This window comes from Hemiscyllium ocellatum, chromosome 45, assembly GCF_020745735.1.
Source record: "Hemiscyllium ocellatum isolate sHemOce1 chromosome 45, sHemOce1.pat.X.cur, whole genome shotgun sequence".
NCBI lineage: Eukaryota > Metazoa > Chordata > Chondrichthyes > Orectolobiformes > Hemiscylliidae > Hemiscyllium > Hemiscyllium ocellatum.
In genome coordinates, this window is record NC_083445.1 from 12,687,377 (window position 1) to 12,704,190 (window position 16,814).

General features: G+C 45.9%; 1 protein-coding gene across 2 annotated transcripts in view; it reads right to left on the reverse strand.

Moving 5' to 3' along the window:
• Positions 1-16,814, reverse strand: part of camsap3 (calmodulin regulated spectrin-associated protein family, member 3) — a 203,445-nt gene that overhangs the window by 48,755 nt on the left and 137,876 nt on the right. For both annotated transcript variants that reach the window (XM_060855234.1, XM_060855233.1), the window contains exons 5-6: positions 12,391-12,529; positions 9,174-9,313 (exon numbers count right to left, since the gene is read on the reverse strand). In XM_060855234.1, coding sequence (XP_060711217.1) covers positions 9,174-9,313; positions 12,391-12,529 — 279 coding nt within the window. The remainder of the gene's footprint in view (positions 1-9,173; positions 9,314-12,390; positions 12,530-16,814) is intronic.

Below are 16,814 nucleotides of genomic sequence, written 5' to 3' on the forward strand. Positions count from 1 at the left end.
CATTCTATCCCAACGTTGGTGCCAGTGTCCCATGACCTGAGACGGTTTCCATCCCAGTCAACCTTTAAGCCAGGCATGTAACTTCCTAACTTAAATCTTCCCTGAGCCATTTGCCTGTGGTGCTTTATCCGAAGTACTCGGGACCAGCTGTTTTTCGGAATTCTTTGGTTTTCAGAATAAGTGACAGTTTAATGGAGAAATGTTTAAATATCTCTCTGGAGGAGCAGACTTCGAAGAATTAATGTGTTTGGGCATGCCCCCACCCCTCTATGTCACATCTGAGTGACACACATCCAGTGGGTGTCAACTTGGGTGAACTGTTTGCTTCTCAAACAACCTTATTGAGAAAAAAAACTTCACAAAACAACCTTTGGATTTCAGATCTTTTTGGTTTTTGGATGTTGGGATAAAGGATCTTCTGGGATTGCTACTTCGGAGGGTGTGCTTTATCAAACTTACCTCATAATGCTTCAAAATCCTTTTGCAGAACCTCCTTTCCAATCCTGTTGACGTTGGATCGATGTGGAGCACTTCCTCAGGTGGCTACGAAAATTCAGCATGTCCACAATGACTCTTACCAATTTTTAATCGAGGCACCAGAGAAAGCATCCTATCCGGATACATCACTGTGTGGTAGGGCAACTGCTCTACCCAGGACCACAAGAAACTACAGAGTTGTGAATAGGACCCAGGCCATCCCACAAACCAGCCTTCCATCCGTTGACTCCGTCTACATTTCCCGCCGCCTCGGGAAAGCGGCTAATGTCAAAGACCCGCCCCCCCGGTTATACACTCTTCCATCGGGCAGAAGATACAAGTAGTTTGAGAACACAACAGATTCAAGGACAGCTTCTTCCCCGCTGCGATCAGACCCACAATCTCATAGCAGAGTTAATTTTTCACTGCACCTCCTCTGTAGCTGTAACACGGTATTCTGCATCTCGTTTGATTACTCTGATGGACTTGTGTAAGGTGTGATTTGCCTAGACAGCACGCAAGACAATGTTTTTCACCGCATCTCGGTACCCTTTGGTCTAACCCATCCATGCTAAACATAATCCTAAATTAAACTGCCTGCTCTTAGGCCATATCCCTCCAAACCCTTCCTATCCATATATCTATCCAAGTGCCTTTTAAATGCTGTAACTGTACCCACATCTACCACTTCCTCTGAAAATACATTCCACACGTGAACCACATGAAAAAAAAATTGCCTCAGGTCTTTTTTTAAATCTCTCTCCTCCCACCTTAAAAAATGCACCCCCCCAATAGAGGAATCCCCCACCCTAGGGAAAAGACAACTACCATTCAGGCTATCTATACCTCTCATTATTTTATAAACTTTTTTCAGGTGGTCTCTCATCATCCGACACTCCAGTGAAAAAAGTCCCAGCCTATCTTCACAAATCAAACCTTCCACACCTGGCACCATCCTGGTAAATCTCTTCCGAATCCTCTCCAGCTTGATAATATCCTTCCAATAATAGGATGACCAGAACTGGACATAGCACTCCAGAATGTTCTGTACAACCTCAACACAACATGCCCAACTCCTATACTCAAAGGACTGAGCAATGAAGGCGAGCGTGCTAAACGCCTTTTAAATCATCCTGTCTCAATGTAATGTAAGCTTCAAGGAATTATCTACCTGCACCCCTCGGTTCCTCTGAGGGTTCACAGAGTACCCCAAGCTGCTACATCACTGCTTGGTTTGGAAAGTGCACCATCCCAGATTGTAAAACCCAACAATGGATAGTGAGGACAGCTGAAAAGACCATGGGGGTCTCTCTTGCCTCCATTACAGACATTTAACAACATATGCAGCATTCGCAAGGCTAATAGCATTGGGAAAACCCCACACACCCCTCACCCAAACTCTTCTCCCTCTTGGCATCTGGCAGAAGATACCAGAGCATTCGGTCTCACGGCCAGACTGTATAATGGTTTCTTCCCCCAAGCCATCAGGCTCCTGAACACTGTATGATCAGACTCTTTCCCATCTGAAATTCTTTGCATGACTTCAAATTGCTGCCAGAACAATGTCTATTAATTATCATTCCTTGATTACACGGTGATTTGCGTGTTTTGCATTTCTTACGCATTTTATGCCACTTTGTGCAGTTTGTGTTGTCTGTGTAGCACCTTGGGCGAATGCTGTCTTGTTTTTACTTATCAGTTGTAAAATGGTAGCAATGACAAATAAAAAAAAAGTACTCTGCTCTCTACTCTCCCCGAGATCCTTTCTTTGTTAGTTGTACCAAAAGGACCCCTCTCTTCTCTCTCCCCAACCTCGAGGTGTCGTCTTTAATCCTGGCACCAGGTAGGCAACAGAACTTGCAGCACTATATGAACTTTAAGTTTCAGATTTCATGCATCTATAGTATTATTTGGCTACTGCATCCTTCAGTGCTCTTAGCTCAGTGAGATATAAAACAATTCCCATGCACCAGGGAAATCCTGCCAATTTTAGACATGCATTCCCACCCCCCCACCCACAACTCCCTGATTCGAGCCAACTTCTGTCTCTTCAACTTCCTCTCTAGCACGGCACCAAGTTGCTCAAACGCAGACCACATTCAAATTAAACTTCGAAAACTGAATCTCAAATATGAAAATGTGGTTTACATTAAGGAAGACCATCTGCTGGAAGACTTGCCCCTGCAGCAGTTGGCAATACAAGCTGTGCTGGCACTTAATAGCGAGCAGATTCTATTCTGAAGCTCAACAGAATAGTTACTGAACCAATAATAAAATCAAAAAAAGTTCTGGAAAGAATTTGCTGATACAATTAGTTGCAGCTTGCCAAGCTCCATACCCAACCGTGGATCTGCACCGCCGAGATGGGATGGGAGGCTTTCATTGGCCTCAATACCTTAGTCTTTGGGGAACTTCCATCTGCAGCGGGTACTTGCTCGGAGGTAACGATGTTGGCGGTGGTAGTGAGGAGGGCTGACCCTCCTTGTCAGAGTCAATGTGGGAAGCACACTGAATTGGCTGCAGCTCCTCACCCCACACTCTGGAGGTTGCAAAACACCCAGGTACCCAGACTGAAGGTTTGCTACTGGGGCACAGTGCCCAGGGGCATGAAACCAGCACCAAGCAGGCAATCAACACCATGCAACTTGAATCAGTCTCCACCCACTCAATTATTGTAGATTACCTGCCTGCTGAATAGTGTGCCTCACACTAACAAGGCCCATAGGCATTGCTCTCCTAAGCTAAGCATAGCGTCAGAGTCATAGACATGTACAGCACAGAAGCAGACCATTCGGCCCAACTCACCCATGCTGACCAGATATCCTTACCTAATCTATTCCCATTTGGATTAGATTGCCTACAGTGTGGAAACAGGCCCTTCAGCCCAACAAGTCCACACCGACCCTCCAATGAGTAACCCCCCCCCCCCCCCTCTGATTAATGCATCTAACACCATGGACAATTTAGCATGGACAATTTAGCATGGACAATTCACCTTGACCTGCCTATCTTTGGACTGTGGGAGGAACCCCACACAGACACGGGGAGAATGTGCAAACTCCACACAGATAGTCGCCCGAGGCTGGAATCGAACCTGGGATCCTGGCGCTGTGAGGCAGCAGTGCTAACCACTGAGCCACCGTACCAGCCTTTACCAGCACTCAACCCATATCCCTCCAAACCCTTCCTATTCATACACCCATCCAATGCCTTTTAAATGCTGTAATTGTACCAGCCTCCACCACTTCTGGCAGCTCATTGCATAACACGCATGTCTGGGGGTCAAAGGTTGCTCAGACCTGACCAGCACCAGACAGCAGATGTCAGTCCCTGACAGGGTTTGGGGAATAATCATTGGCAGAACTGATGGTCATCATTACCGAGGCTAGCCTTCAGACTCCAGAGTGACCTAACGAACTGAAATCAAATTCTAACCACTGTGGGACTTGAACCTACCTCACCGTGGCACTGGGCTGACCCGCCTGCTCACTGTCAGGGTCAGAACACCCAGTACCTCATCCAATCACCTCCACTGAGCCCCAACGGTACAGCCAACCCACAGCAGGTCAAGGCTACAAGGGGTTAATTCCAATCACGGAACACCCCACTTATTTAGTTGGCATCACTGATCGGCCTTTTGCAGTGTAACCATCAGGTGGAGCCTCAATAATGCACGCAAAAAGAAATGCATTTCTTCTGCAGACGCATGGGCCCCACCAAAGCTCTGACAGTACTAGTTCAGGCTGTAATCTCCGTTTGGCTTCCTATGAAGCCTATCATTTAAAATAATAAATGGGACCCAGCCGGAGATGAAAAGCTCTTGCCTCAGCCTGTTTCACATTACAACAGTGCCTCAGCCTCTTGTAGCTGCTGAACTTCATGGTTCCTTTAAACTCGGATTGATGGGCTCTCGGTCACTCCCCCACCCCAAAGGCACAGATCCTGAAATCTAACACCAGCAGGAGGCCACTCAGCCCCTTCCAACATGGTTGCTAGATCTTAGCTGGGCTGTGGTGCAAACTCCAATAAACTCTCACCTGAGCTCCACTTCCCTCCCCTGAGCTCCACTTCCCTCCCCCACTCTATCAACATGGTGGCTCAGTGGTTAGCACTGCTGCCTCCCAGTACCAGGGACCCAGGTTCTATTGCACCCTCGGGCGACTGTCTGTATGGGGTTTGCACGTTCTCCCAGTGTCTGCATGGGTTTCCTCCGTGTGCTACAGTTTCCTCCCACGATCCAAAAGGTTTTGCAGGTCAGGTGAATTGGCCATGCTAAATTGCCCACTGTATTCAGATTAGGTGCATTAGTCAAGGGTAAATATAGGATAATCGGGTACGTAGTCAGGGGAAATATAAAGGAATAGGAGGGAGAGGAAGGGAGGCGAGCGAAGGAGAGGAGAGAGGAGGGTCGGTGTGGACCTGTTGGGCTGAAGGGCCTCTTTCCACACACTAGGGATTCTGTGATTCTATTAAACAAAGCTACAATACAGCAGATGCTGGAAACTGGAATTAAAAACAGCAAGCGTCAGAAACACTTGGGTCAGGGACACTGAGGATTCAGGGGATTGGTCACAGAGCTGTAGAAATGTTGATCAATTGTGTTGTAGATTGACCCACAATACCCTCAGGGAGAGTGTTCTAGGATGAAGAAACAGTAATAAATTTCCAAGTCAGGACAGCGAGTGACTTGGAGGGGAACTTGCAGGGGGTGGTATTCCTATCGAAGTGTTGCCCTCATCCTTCGAGATGGATGTGGTCATGGGTTTGGAAGGTGCTCAGGGTCTTTGGTGAGTTTCTGCAGTGCATCCTGTAGATGGTACACACTGCTGCTACTGAGCGTCGGTGGTGGAGGGAGTGGATGTGGTGCCAATCAAGTGGGGGCTGCTTTGTCCTGGATGGTGTTGAGCTTAGAGTGTTGTTGAAGATGCACCCAAGTAGGGAGTATGATCATAGATCATAGAATCCTTACAGTGTGGTGACAGGCCACTTGACCCAACAAGTCCACACTGACCCTCCAAAGTGTATCCCAACCAGAGCCTTTCCCCTACCCTACTCCTCTAAATTTCCCCTGACTAGTGGATCTAACCCACACATCCCTGAACATTGTGAGCAATTCAGCATGGCCAATTCACCGTAACTTTGGACTGTGGGAGGAAAATAGAGCACCCGGAGGAAACCCACGCAGACAAGGGGAGAACATGCAAACTCCACACACTCTAAGCTTGTGCTTGCGAACAGTGAACAGGCTTCGGGGTGTCAGGAGGGGGAGTTACTTTCTGCAGGATTCCGAGCCTCTGACCTGCTTTTTGCAGCTACTGTGTTTATATGACTGGTCCAGTCCAGTTTGTGGTCAATGGGAACACCCCAGGATGACGATAGTGCAGGGTGCAGCAATGGGAACACCCCAGGATGACGACAGTCGCAGGACGCAGCAATGGGAATGCCATGAGGGAATGGGTGGACTCTCTGTTGTTGCCTGAACAAACCGAGCTTGTCACCAATGTCTGGTGGCAAGTGAGGGGACCAGGCAATTTCCAAATCAACATGAAAGGGGTTGGGGGGGGTGGGCGATCCTAACAGCAACTTGCTTCCACATAGTACCCTTAAGATAGTGAACCCATCCTAAGCTATGTCTCAGGCGTATGTAACTAATGAAAGAAAATCTTCAGGTTGATGGCTAAATCCTTGTATTAAAAGGGATAGGTTTTAACCATGCAGGGGGCTGAAGGAATCATTGAAGAACTGGTTTGGAGTGGAAGTTCCAAAGTTTAGGGAGACATTCTGACAAATAATTGACCTGTACATTTACTGAGATTTCAAAACCTATCCAATAGTGAGAAAACCCCACAGGGCTTGTATACACTTGTGTTTAGAAGGATGAGAGGGGATTTTATTAAGATGTGTAAGATTATTAAAGGATTGGACACTCTGGAGGCAGGAAGCATATTTCCGCTGATGGGTGAGTCCCGAACCAGAGGACACAGTTTACAAATAAGGAATAGGCCATTTAGAACAGAGTTGAGGAGAAACTTCTTCACCCAGAGAGTGATGGGTGTATGGATGCTCTGCCCCAGAAGGCTGTGGAGGCCAAGTGTCTTGATACTTTCATGAAAGAGATGGATAGAACTCTTAAAGATAGTGGAATCGAGGGTTATGGGGATAAGATAGGAACAGGATACTGATTGAGGATGATCAGCCATGATCATAATGAATGGTGGTGCTGGCTCGAAGGGCTGAATGGCCTACTCCTGCACCTGTTGTCTATTGTCTTAAAAAAAACACTTCAGCACATTTAGTGATAGCATTCTATTCAAATACCAGCTCGTCTTTGGGTGTCAATAGTTTGACTAAAGTTTACAAGCAAATGGTCCTTCAACCAAACCAAACAGAAATTAAGAGAAACTTTAAAGTGCCAAGCCATTGTCACCAGCTCCACGGCCATTGGGCAGAATTGGAGTCGGGTTAGGCAATCCCCAAAGTTGGGTGCAATGGTTGGAACCAGCCAGAAGTCACACGATACCAAGCTATAGTGCAACAGGTTTATTAGAAATCACAAGCTTTCAGATCGCTGCCCGTTTGTCAGGTGAAGCGCATCCTGGTTGGAACCACCTCCAGAGATGCTAACGCTTGTGATTAAAGGAAGGAAAATCGAAGGGAATGCTGTTCCAATCACTTCAATCAACATCAACCTGAAACTTAACCATCAGGTATTAAAGATAATGTAGCTTCCCTTCAGAATCTGCTTTCTTGCGTCTCCTCTCTCTGACTCGGTCAGTTACAAACGTGACAATGGTGTGGTTTTTAAGAGGTTACTTTGTCCTGGGTTTTGTTGAAGCAAGCTTGTGAGGCAGAGGTGAAAAGCTGTCTGGGGTAATGGAAACCACTTGGGTTTTATTTTTTAAGAAAACAGCCTGAATGGGTGTGACCAGCTCTCACAGGTTAAGATTTCTGGGTTTTGGTTTCTCAGTAACACCCGAAGCTATTGGGGTCTCACCAGAGCTGGTGGCTTCAGTGAATGTCGCCTGGCTGTTACTCCTTCGGACTTTTCTCTTGTAGGTTATGTTCGTCCCGGATTGGAAAACTGCATGTGGGTATCGGTGTCTCAATTTGCCCCTAATTTTGCCAAGGGTGTGTTTTTGAGCTGTTCCTATTTTGGAACAGGTAATCAGTAATAGTTACTGTATCTATTATTCTGTAAGCTTTCTAATAGAGTTAAGTGATTCAAAATACAAGCTAGGAGGAATTTCAAGTACGGTGTTTTAATAAGTTGCGTTTTGCTTTACATTGAGTAGTTTGACCAGTTATATCATGTAGAACAGACACTTTATATTTGCCTTTAAAATAATAAAAGTTAGGGCCGAGGTTACCCTTGTAAAATATTTTGAGGGGTCTGGTCCATTCCGTGACATAAAACAGAGGTACGAGTGTGTCCAACAACACATTAAAATGGCCGCCGGGAACACAAGTAGCCAATAATGAGCTTCCTGAAGTTGGTTGTTTGGTCATGGCGTTTTTTGATTCTGGGGAAGAATAAGGATGCTCCTCACATTCCTTGCTCCATATACTGCTCAGTGTGGTTTCCTCTAACAGATACCTGGACAATGTGACCCAATAATCCTGGAATTCTCAATTCTCTGACACTGCCCAGAGTCTGGACTGAAGCTATCACTGCTTTTGCCAGTATCCGCTTACCTCCATCATCGACAATCTCCTCCCAATACTACTAACAGGAAAAGAGCTCCAACTGAACTCAGCCTCAATCATGAAGAGAAACATTGTTAGCTTGCCAACATAAAAGAGATTGTTTGAACAGCTGGCTAGGCATTGGAATACAGATGGAAATGGGCAAATATGATTTGGACTGTGATAATTTGTTCCTGAACACACAAGGCCACATGAACACTCCGCTGAACATAGTGTTCAATTGTTCTGTGCTCGATTATGTCACCTTGTTTAAAATCCGTACTCACTCGATTGGTTAAGACTGGGTGTGGACACAGAGCAAAGCAAACAAAGGCGTGGAAAGATGCTGGGAGTTCAAACTGATGGGTGGAGCAGACATTTTAAAGCAATGCTACAAACACAGACTGATGTCATATCTGTAGAGTTCAGAGAGATGATACATTTTCCGTTAATGTCACAGCAGAGTGAGAAGCTCAAGATTGTCAGCTTAGCAGAGAACATTTTTGGTAGAGTCAGCAAATGCATCCTGGGTAATCCAAGATGGAGGATGGGAAAGAATCGTAGCAGTAAGAGTTGCTCCTCTTTTTTGAGGTAATTTAGGTGTTGGAGGTGATTTCCTTGAACTTCAGGAGCAGCAATTACTGTTATATCTACTGTTGCATGGTTTTGGAACTTAAGAAAAAAATGCTTTTACACCGACTGTGGTAATGATGCACAGCACAAACCCTGAGCTAGAGTCTGGTCAGATATCAGAGCCTGGACAGAATTTCTATACCACAATGGAATGCACACATGGGCGGAGACAGAATCTGCCCTAATTGACCAAATTGTCCTAGTTTTATTAACATTCTTAACTAAATGCCAGGGATCAGATATCCTGGAATGTTAAGTCTTCCAATCCCAAGACGAACTGAACCAATTTAACATCTAACATCGGAACAGGAGTTCCAGACAGCAGGATAAAGAAAGCACTTAAAAGTCAGCAAGCACAGTCAGCTACTCTGAATCATTACCTTTAACACTGGCGGAGTGTACAGCATATCCTCCAGGCCCAGGTGACAACAGTTGCCGAGATACTCCTGGGTGAATTCCACAATCAGTTGCAAGTTGTACAGACTGTCAGCGACAGACATGGTCTCCTTCAGGCAAACGTCTGTGAAGGGAAGGAGGAGGAGGGAAAAGAAAAGTCAAGCCCCCATTATCACCAGCAAGCTCAAAAACTGCATTTGTAACTTAGCTGCGGGACTGCAGAGAGACCTGTGTCCAAACAAAGCACCTCAACTCCCAATCACCGCTCTCCCCACTTACCCAGGAGGACCAGTCCAATGACAAGCCAGAGACATTACCAGTTTTAACTACCAGAGAGGAAAAGGGTCTTGATAGTATTCATGGCATGGAAACAGGCCATTTGACCTAATATGTCTCTGCTGTTCCTCACACTCCATCCAAGACTCTACTCAATCTACCAACCCTGATGAAGATCTTACACTCTAGACGTCAATTCTCCTGCTCCTCAGATGCTGCCTGACTGGCTGTGTTTAACCAGCGCCGCACTCTTCGATTCTGACCTGTAGTGCTCGCTTTCTCTCAGTATTCCACACCGATTGTTCCAACTTCCCATTAAATGTGTTGATGCTACTCACCTCAACCATTCCCCTTCATAGCACGACACACAAGCTAAAGCTTCTCTTGAATCATGTACTAAATGTACGAATGAACATCTTGTACTGATAACTCACCGGTTCTGGTCTCTCAAGTGGAAACATTTCCATTGTAACTTTCCATATTTAATCTCTAACCATTCTCCTCTCTTAATTTCTCTTTCAGGAGAAGCAGAGTCCTAGTCTTTTCACACATTCCTGCTGGATCTAACCTCTGTGAAAACAAAATGGACAACAGCAGACACCATCTCCAATGCCTCTGTTATCTTGCTACAGTACCGTTAGTCTGGCTGGTTTGTGATGCAGAATGGTATCAATAGCCTGAGTTTAACTCCCATCTGGCTCAGCTCTCTAAAAACCCTACCTTCCCAAACTCTCCCCTTGCCAGAGGTACAGTGACCCTCAGGTTAAATCACCACCAGTCGTCTCTCCCTCTCTCTAAAGGAGTCCACATACCTTAGATGCGGAAGAGTGAACCCGTAATGCATTCAGTTACAAAGTGAGATCTCACGAGGCAGAACGAGAGAGAAATGACCAACTATGTATTAAGATAACTGATGTACAAATACTTGAGTGTAACTTTGCTGAGCTGTTAATTTAAACTTCTCCCTGCAGAGCAAAATGACAGATATGTGGAAAACCACCTCCAAGTCACACACCATCCATGTGTGTAACCGCATCACCATTCCCTCATTGTCACTGGGTCAAATTCCTTCCTAACAGCACTGTGCGTCACCCCCTGACACCCCAAGGACTGCAGCAGTTCAAAAAAGGCAAATCATCGTCACCTCGTCATGGGCAACTGAGGCTGGCCCAGCCAGCAATGCCCGCATCCCATGGATTAATAAAAAAGTCATAATTCAATAACCCATCCGCAAGGCCCTGGTAGCATGGCACGTACTGAGACATTAATGTGGAACTGGACAGAGACACTATGGGCTCACACCAAACAGTCAAAGCAATCTTATCGTTTCATGGCCCTTAAGGATGCACCTCTGCCATCTCTACCCACTCCTAGCCCACACACTGTGATTTGGTCCAGGACAAAACTCACTTTGGACCCCCCCCCCCCCACCCAAAATAAAACCTTCCCAGAGGATCCAAGAATGGACAATAAATGGGACCTGGCAAATAGAACATAGAACAATACAGCACAGACAAGGCCCTTCGGCCCACAAATGAATTACAATCTGCAACTACACACCTGGATTTTCCCTGAAACATCCACCAACTCTGGTTACGTTGCAGAGAACACACAGCACAGACACTGGCCTTCCTGTGCAAACAGTCAAAGCTCCGAACAAATCCGCACCTCAGCCCATCAGCACAACCTTCTTTCTCCTCCCGCATGGCTTTATCCAGCTTCCATTGAATGATAACCGTCTCAGCCTCCCTTGGTGGGAGCAAATCCTACATTCTTATCCCTTATTTTAATTCCTGGCCCCATTTCCACCTCTAGCTCCTGCATGTTTCTGATAAAACTCCAGGACTAGCGCCTCGTTTTCTGATTGGGCGTTTTATAAACCTTCTGGAATCAACACACGGCTCAGTAATTACAGAGGACAGTCAGTGCTCCCATGTTTGGGAGCTGCAGCACAATTGCTGACTTTCAAATCTCCCTCCAGACTGTGATTTCCTTTCCCCAAGATCTCACATCAACCCTTTCATCAGTAGATTCCTTCAGCCCTCCATTCTGCCACAACCCTGGAAGGGCTTTGATGATGTCAAAGAGCTGCTCCTCACTGGGCATAAATAGCACGGCGAGGGTGGAGTTACATCTGTATACGGAACTCTCAAACAATCTCACGAAGAGGTCCCAAGCCTGTAGATAGGTCTTCACCCAGCCTTCTCCACAGAGCGTCTCTCGAGGTGCGTTGCGATCACACGAATGTGGACAGATAAACGCACACCAAAAGGCTTCCCGTTCTACTCTTTACTCCTCTCCAAACAAAGCAGTCGGTATAAAAACTGAAAGAATGGTTGGGAGTTATACAGTCATGGAGATGTACAGCATGGAAACAGACCCTTCAGTCCAACTCGTCCATGCCGACCAGATATACTAACCCAAATCTAGTCCCACCTGCCAGCACCCAGCCCATATCCCTCCAAACCCTTCCTATTCATATACCCATCCAAGTGCCTTTTAAATGTTGCAATTGTACCAGCCTCCACGACTTCCTCTGGCAGCTCATTCCACACACTTACCACCCTCTGCGTGAAACAGTTGCCCCTTAGGTCTTTCCCCTCTCACCCTAAGCCTATGCCCTCTAGTTCTGGGCTCCCCCACCCCAGGGAAAAGACTTGTCTATTTGCCCTATCCATGCCCCTCATGATATTGTAAACCTCTATAAGGTCACCCCTCAGCCTCCCAGTACCTGTGGCATTCTCTGCTCGCCTCTCCCCCACTCAGAGAAGACATTTTTTCTCAAGCCTATATCCGATATCTCTTCTAAACGCGGTCCTAAGGTCTGGTCACACCCCCCCCCATGCAGGGGAAAAAACGCACTCTCACATGGGCAGAGTTAAAACTTCGAGGTTTAAAACAAGAGTCTGGCGCTAAGCAACTCACCTTGCAACCGTAGAACGTCTGGACAGTAGTGATGGATCAGGGCTGCCAGAGCACATCCATTGGCGAGGTCCTTGAGCTGCGTTACTGTGGGGAAGCAGGGGGTCTGCTTAGTCAGCACCTTGTCCTTCCTGTAGCGAATCTAGTTACAAGGGAGTGGGGGAAGGGAGCGGAAAAGAAATCTTAGCTTTGGAAACAGAGTCGCTGGGGGGGGGGGGGGGGGGAGAGTGGGGGGGTGTGGGGAGGAGGTCCCAAGCACAATTGTACAGACAACAAGGATTGAAATAGCCACTAGTCTGGTTTCATTTCAGAAATGAGTAACACAAATGGATTAAACTATGGAAGAGAGACTGGAAGCAAATCCAGTGGCCCATTTCTACCAAGAGACAATCTCATGCACTGACAGAAGACTCATCTTCCCAAGCCTCTTAGCAGATACATGTTCTGGTCACCCCAAAACACACACTCTGGACCCAATCCAAAATCCAGTCCCTTCATATTTCAATGGCCACATGTCATGCTGATGTATTTATGCATGGCAGGGGAAGGAGGGATTTTAATCTGAAGATACTGGAATAAAGAGAGTCAACCGTCTGAGTTTAAAAGCTTGACTTTTAAGTCTCCCAAAGCAAATCACGATATGGGGAGTTGATCAGGGACAATGGGAGATGCTCAAAAAAAAACTGTGTTGTTCAAATGATCTGCACACACTGAAATGCCTTCCTATTTTAACATGTGGAGGTGCTGGGATAGACAATGTTAAAAACCACACAACAACAGGTTTATTTGGAAGCACAAGCGTTTGGAGCACTGCTCCTTCATCAGGAGGTTGTGGAACGGCTATCTGATGAAGAGGCTGTGCCTCAAAAGTTAGTGCTTCCAATTCAACCTGTTGGACTATAACCTGGTGTTGTGAGATTTTTAACTTGCTATTTTAAGACAGACAGTGTAAAATCTAAGCGTAATCACTCAACAATTGTTCAATCCTCGAAATCATAGCGAATGTATCTCAAATAAAACAAGTCACACAGAATACTCTAGATGCCGGAGTATTAAGCAACTCGCTTCAGAAGTTCCCGAACTCATAGGAACCTCCACCTTCTGTCGCAAAGCAACGATAAAACTGAGCACCTATTAGGGAACCGAATCCCTGAACCATTCTCAACCTGACCGAGAACCCTTCAGTCTTGCTAAGCCAGCCCACAAAAATCAGAATAGGCCAATATTTTTTAAAATAAAATTGTATATTTACATAACCATTGGTGATCTGAAGTGTGCTGCACAGACAGTTGCGTTCTTTTTCACTACTGGTGACAGTACGTCTCTACACTTACACTATCACAAATAATAAAGGTCAAGGTTGAAGGTTTACAAACAGAACGACTGATACCCAAACAGCTTTTGCTTTGGGACATTTGATGCATGGTCCAGGGTAACAGACTAGGAGGGACGTAGAATCTTTCTGATGAGACAATTTACACAACCCTGTTGCAGCAGGCTAGCTCTTTGTGCAGTGCAAAGGCCGTGTCAGAGTGAGGGCTTCTCTGAGCAGCTGGGCTAACTCAACGGCTTTTCAATCCATTTTCAAATTAAATTCCCCGGGGACCCAAATGTGAACTGAGGCACTCCACACACTGTGCAATGGAGGACAGCAAACACTGATCTGTCAAGAGGGGCAAATGCACTTCCTTCAGAAAGCTCCTGACCAAAATCATTTACAAGTGAGCCAGATAAAAGCCTGAGGGACAAAGCACTTGAAGACAACATGGATGGGACAAATGAAGGTAGGAGGAAGGTAAACACAAAGCCAAATGATCAACAGACTCCAATTTTATTCCAGGCCATGGTTTAGTTTTTTTTTCACAAGCTAGTTAATTTTTTTTAATGCTCAACATTTGTAATGTACTCTTGATCAAAGGCTACATGATTCATGACAGATATCCTGATGGACTAGAGATCAGGCTCCCTACCTTGGAGGGAAGCCATTCCCAGTTGTTAACATTAAAAGGTTTGGCTACAGACAGCTAATTGGATTCATTCATTAAAAATGGGCATGCTCATGATCTGTAGCAAAGTAGGCCTTTGGATCCAGTTTAAAATTCAACAAGTACCCAGTGCCTCATGGGGGAATAAACCTTTGAGGACTTCTAAAGTTTTTTTTTGGAAATTAAGAAACTCGACAGGAATAATACAATTTACATTTATATAGCACCTTGAACGTGGCAAAAACGTCTTCTCAGGGGCAGCCATTAAAAACACTTGCCACCATGCTATATAAGGAGAGAGGAGGCCAACAGACTGATCGAAGACCAAGGTTTAAAGGGACCGTGTTTAAAAAAAGATCCGAGAGAGGTGCAGGTTAGAGAGAGATCGGGGGATGCGAGGCCATGAAGGGATTTGAAAATAACAATTGAAAATATGACCTAATCTGGAGTATTTTTTAATCTGTACTCACTGCGGCCTCATTGTGTCAAACAAGTGGAGACAACTATTTTAGTGACGACAAGATCAAAGGCAGGGATTCGAGAATCCCCACCAGGTTACACGCTGGGATCGCAACAGCTAATAACGCCGCTGCCATTTTCTCAATAATACTCCTGCTTCTGACCCATTATACAGCACGGAAGCAGACCCTTCGGCCCTACTCGTCCATGCTGACCAGGTTTCCTAAACTGAACTAATGCCATTTGCCTGCATTTGGCCCATATCTTTCTAAACCTTTCCTATCCATGTATCTGTCCAAATGGCTTTTAAATGTTGTAAAGCTTACAAGGCTCATTCCAGACATGTGCCAGCCTCAGAGAAAAACATTGCTCCTCAGGTCCCTCTTCAATCTTTCCTCTCTGACCTTAAATCTATGCCCTCCAATTTTAGACTCTCCTACTCGGAGAAAAAGACCTTGGCTATTGACCTTATCCGTGCGCCTCATGGCTTTATAAACCTCTATAATGTCCACCCCTCAGCTTCCAACGCAAAAAGTCCCAGACTATCCGGCCTCTCCTTATAACTCAAAGCCCCCGGTCCATTACTAACAGGCTTGAGCGTGAATTCTCATTTATTTTGGACAATCTTAAACCAGTTTCAATTACGTTCACAGCCATTGACCTACTCTTCCGATCAGAAGAATTTGTCCTGATTGTCAATGAAGCTGTCAAAAGAGGTGCAGCAAAGGACATAGGTTTAGAACTTAGAGCCGTGCACTCCGCTGACTGGTATAGGAGGTGCTGAGCAATCCTCTGGTGAAATCCCTTTAAACACAGGTTGCTGATCTGCTAAGCAGCACAAAGCCAGTGTATTTAATGTGGGTGTTCGTTCATTCCTATCACCAGGGATCCTTCATCGTGTTAGAATTTACTTAACGCAAAGCCAAAAAGTTAATCCTCAAAGTTGCAGGCAGCCCTTTCAAGGTTCTAATGATAAAACAACAACGATTCAGAGACTGGAAAAGAGCAAATCAGGCAGCTATTCACATTTGATACGTCACTCTTAGAGGCTTCCTGTGGTAGTCTCCCTGCCTCTGGGCCAGTTCTGGGTTCAAGTCATAACAGATTGATAAAAAATCTGATGAAGAGCACACAAGAAACATTGAAGGGTGGGACAGAGGGTAAAGAGCAGGGGAATGGGATCCTGTTTCTCTCAATAGGGTCTAGTACAGGCATGAGAGGCTGAATGGCCGCCCTTCTGTGCCACATCATTCCAAGCCAATGGGGCTTTGGTTTGTCATCGTAAACCATTTGTTAGTGAGTGAGCCTGAGTGGATAGGCCCCGCTTACAAAGACAATGGGCGGACTGAAATACTCAAACACGGGTTTACAGTCGAGTTACAGCCTGGCACAGCACGAAGGGACACCTGAAGGTGTCCAAGATCAATTCGAGAATTACAGAGCCAGATTACGAGCCGAAAATGTGGGAGAGTAAAACAGAAAAGGGCCTAACGAAAGGAAAAGCAACAGCAAACCCAGCAAAGGCCAAATCTTGAATGTTGCTATTTATTGAGGAGAGGAACAACAGCAAGACAGAGAGGCACCAGTTTAAACAGAGAGAGCAAACTCCTGCCTCAGTACACCGAGGCTTCCAGCTGTGACTAACATGCTTGTGTACTTGGGAAGTTGGGAATGCTGTGGCAGTATGCAGAATCATAAAATCCTTACAGCATAGAAGCAGGTCATTTGGCCTAATGAGTCCACACTGACCTTCTGAAGGGCATCCCATCCAAACCCAACATCCCCTAACTGCATTTCCCATGACTAACCCATTGAGCCTACACATCGCTGGACACAGTGGTGTTATGGAGGTTGAAGGTGCACTGTACCTTTAAGACAGAGTGAATGCTGTTCGCACTGGGAAATTGCAGGCACCAATCACAGCCTGACTAGCGATCTCAGTGTACTGGAAAACTGAAAATATCTCACACTGGGCTGTGAAAC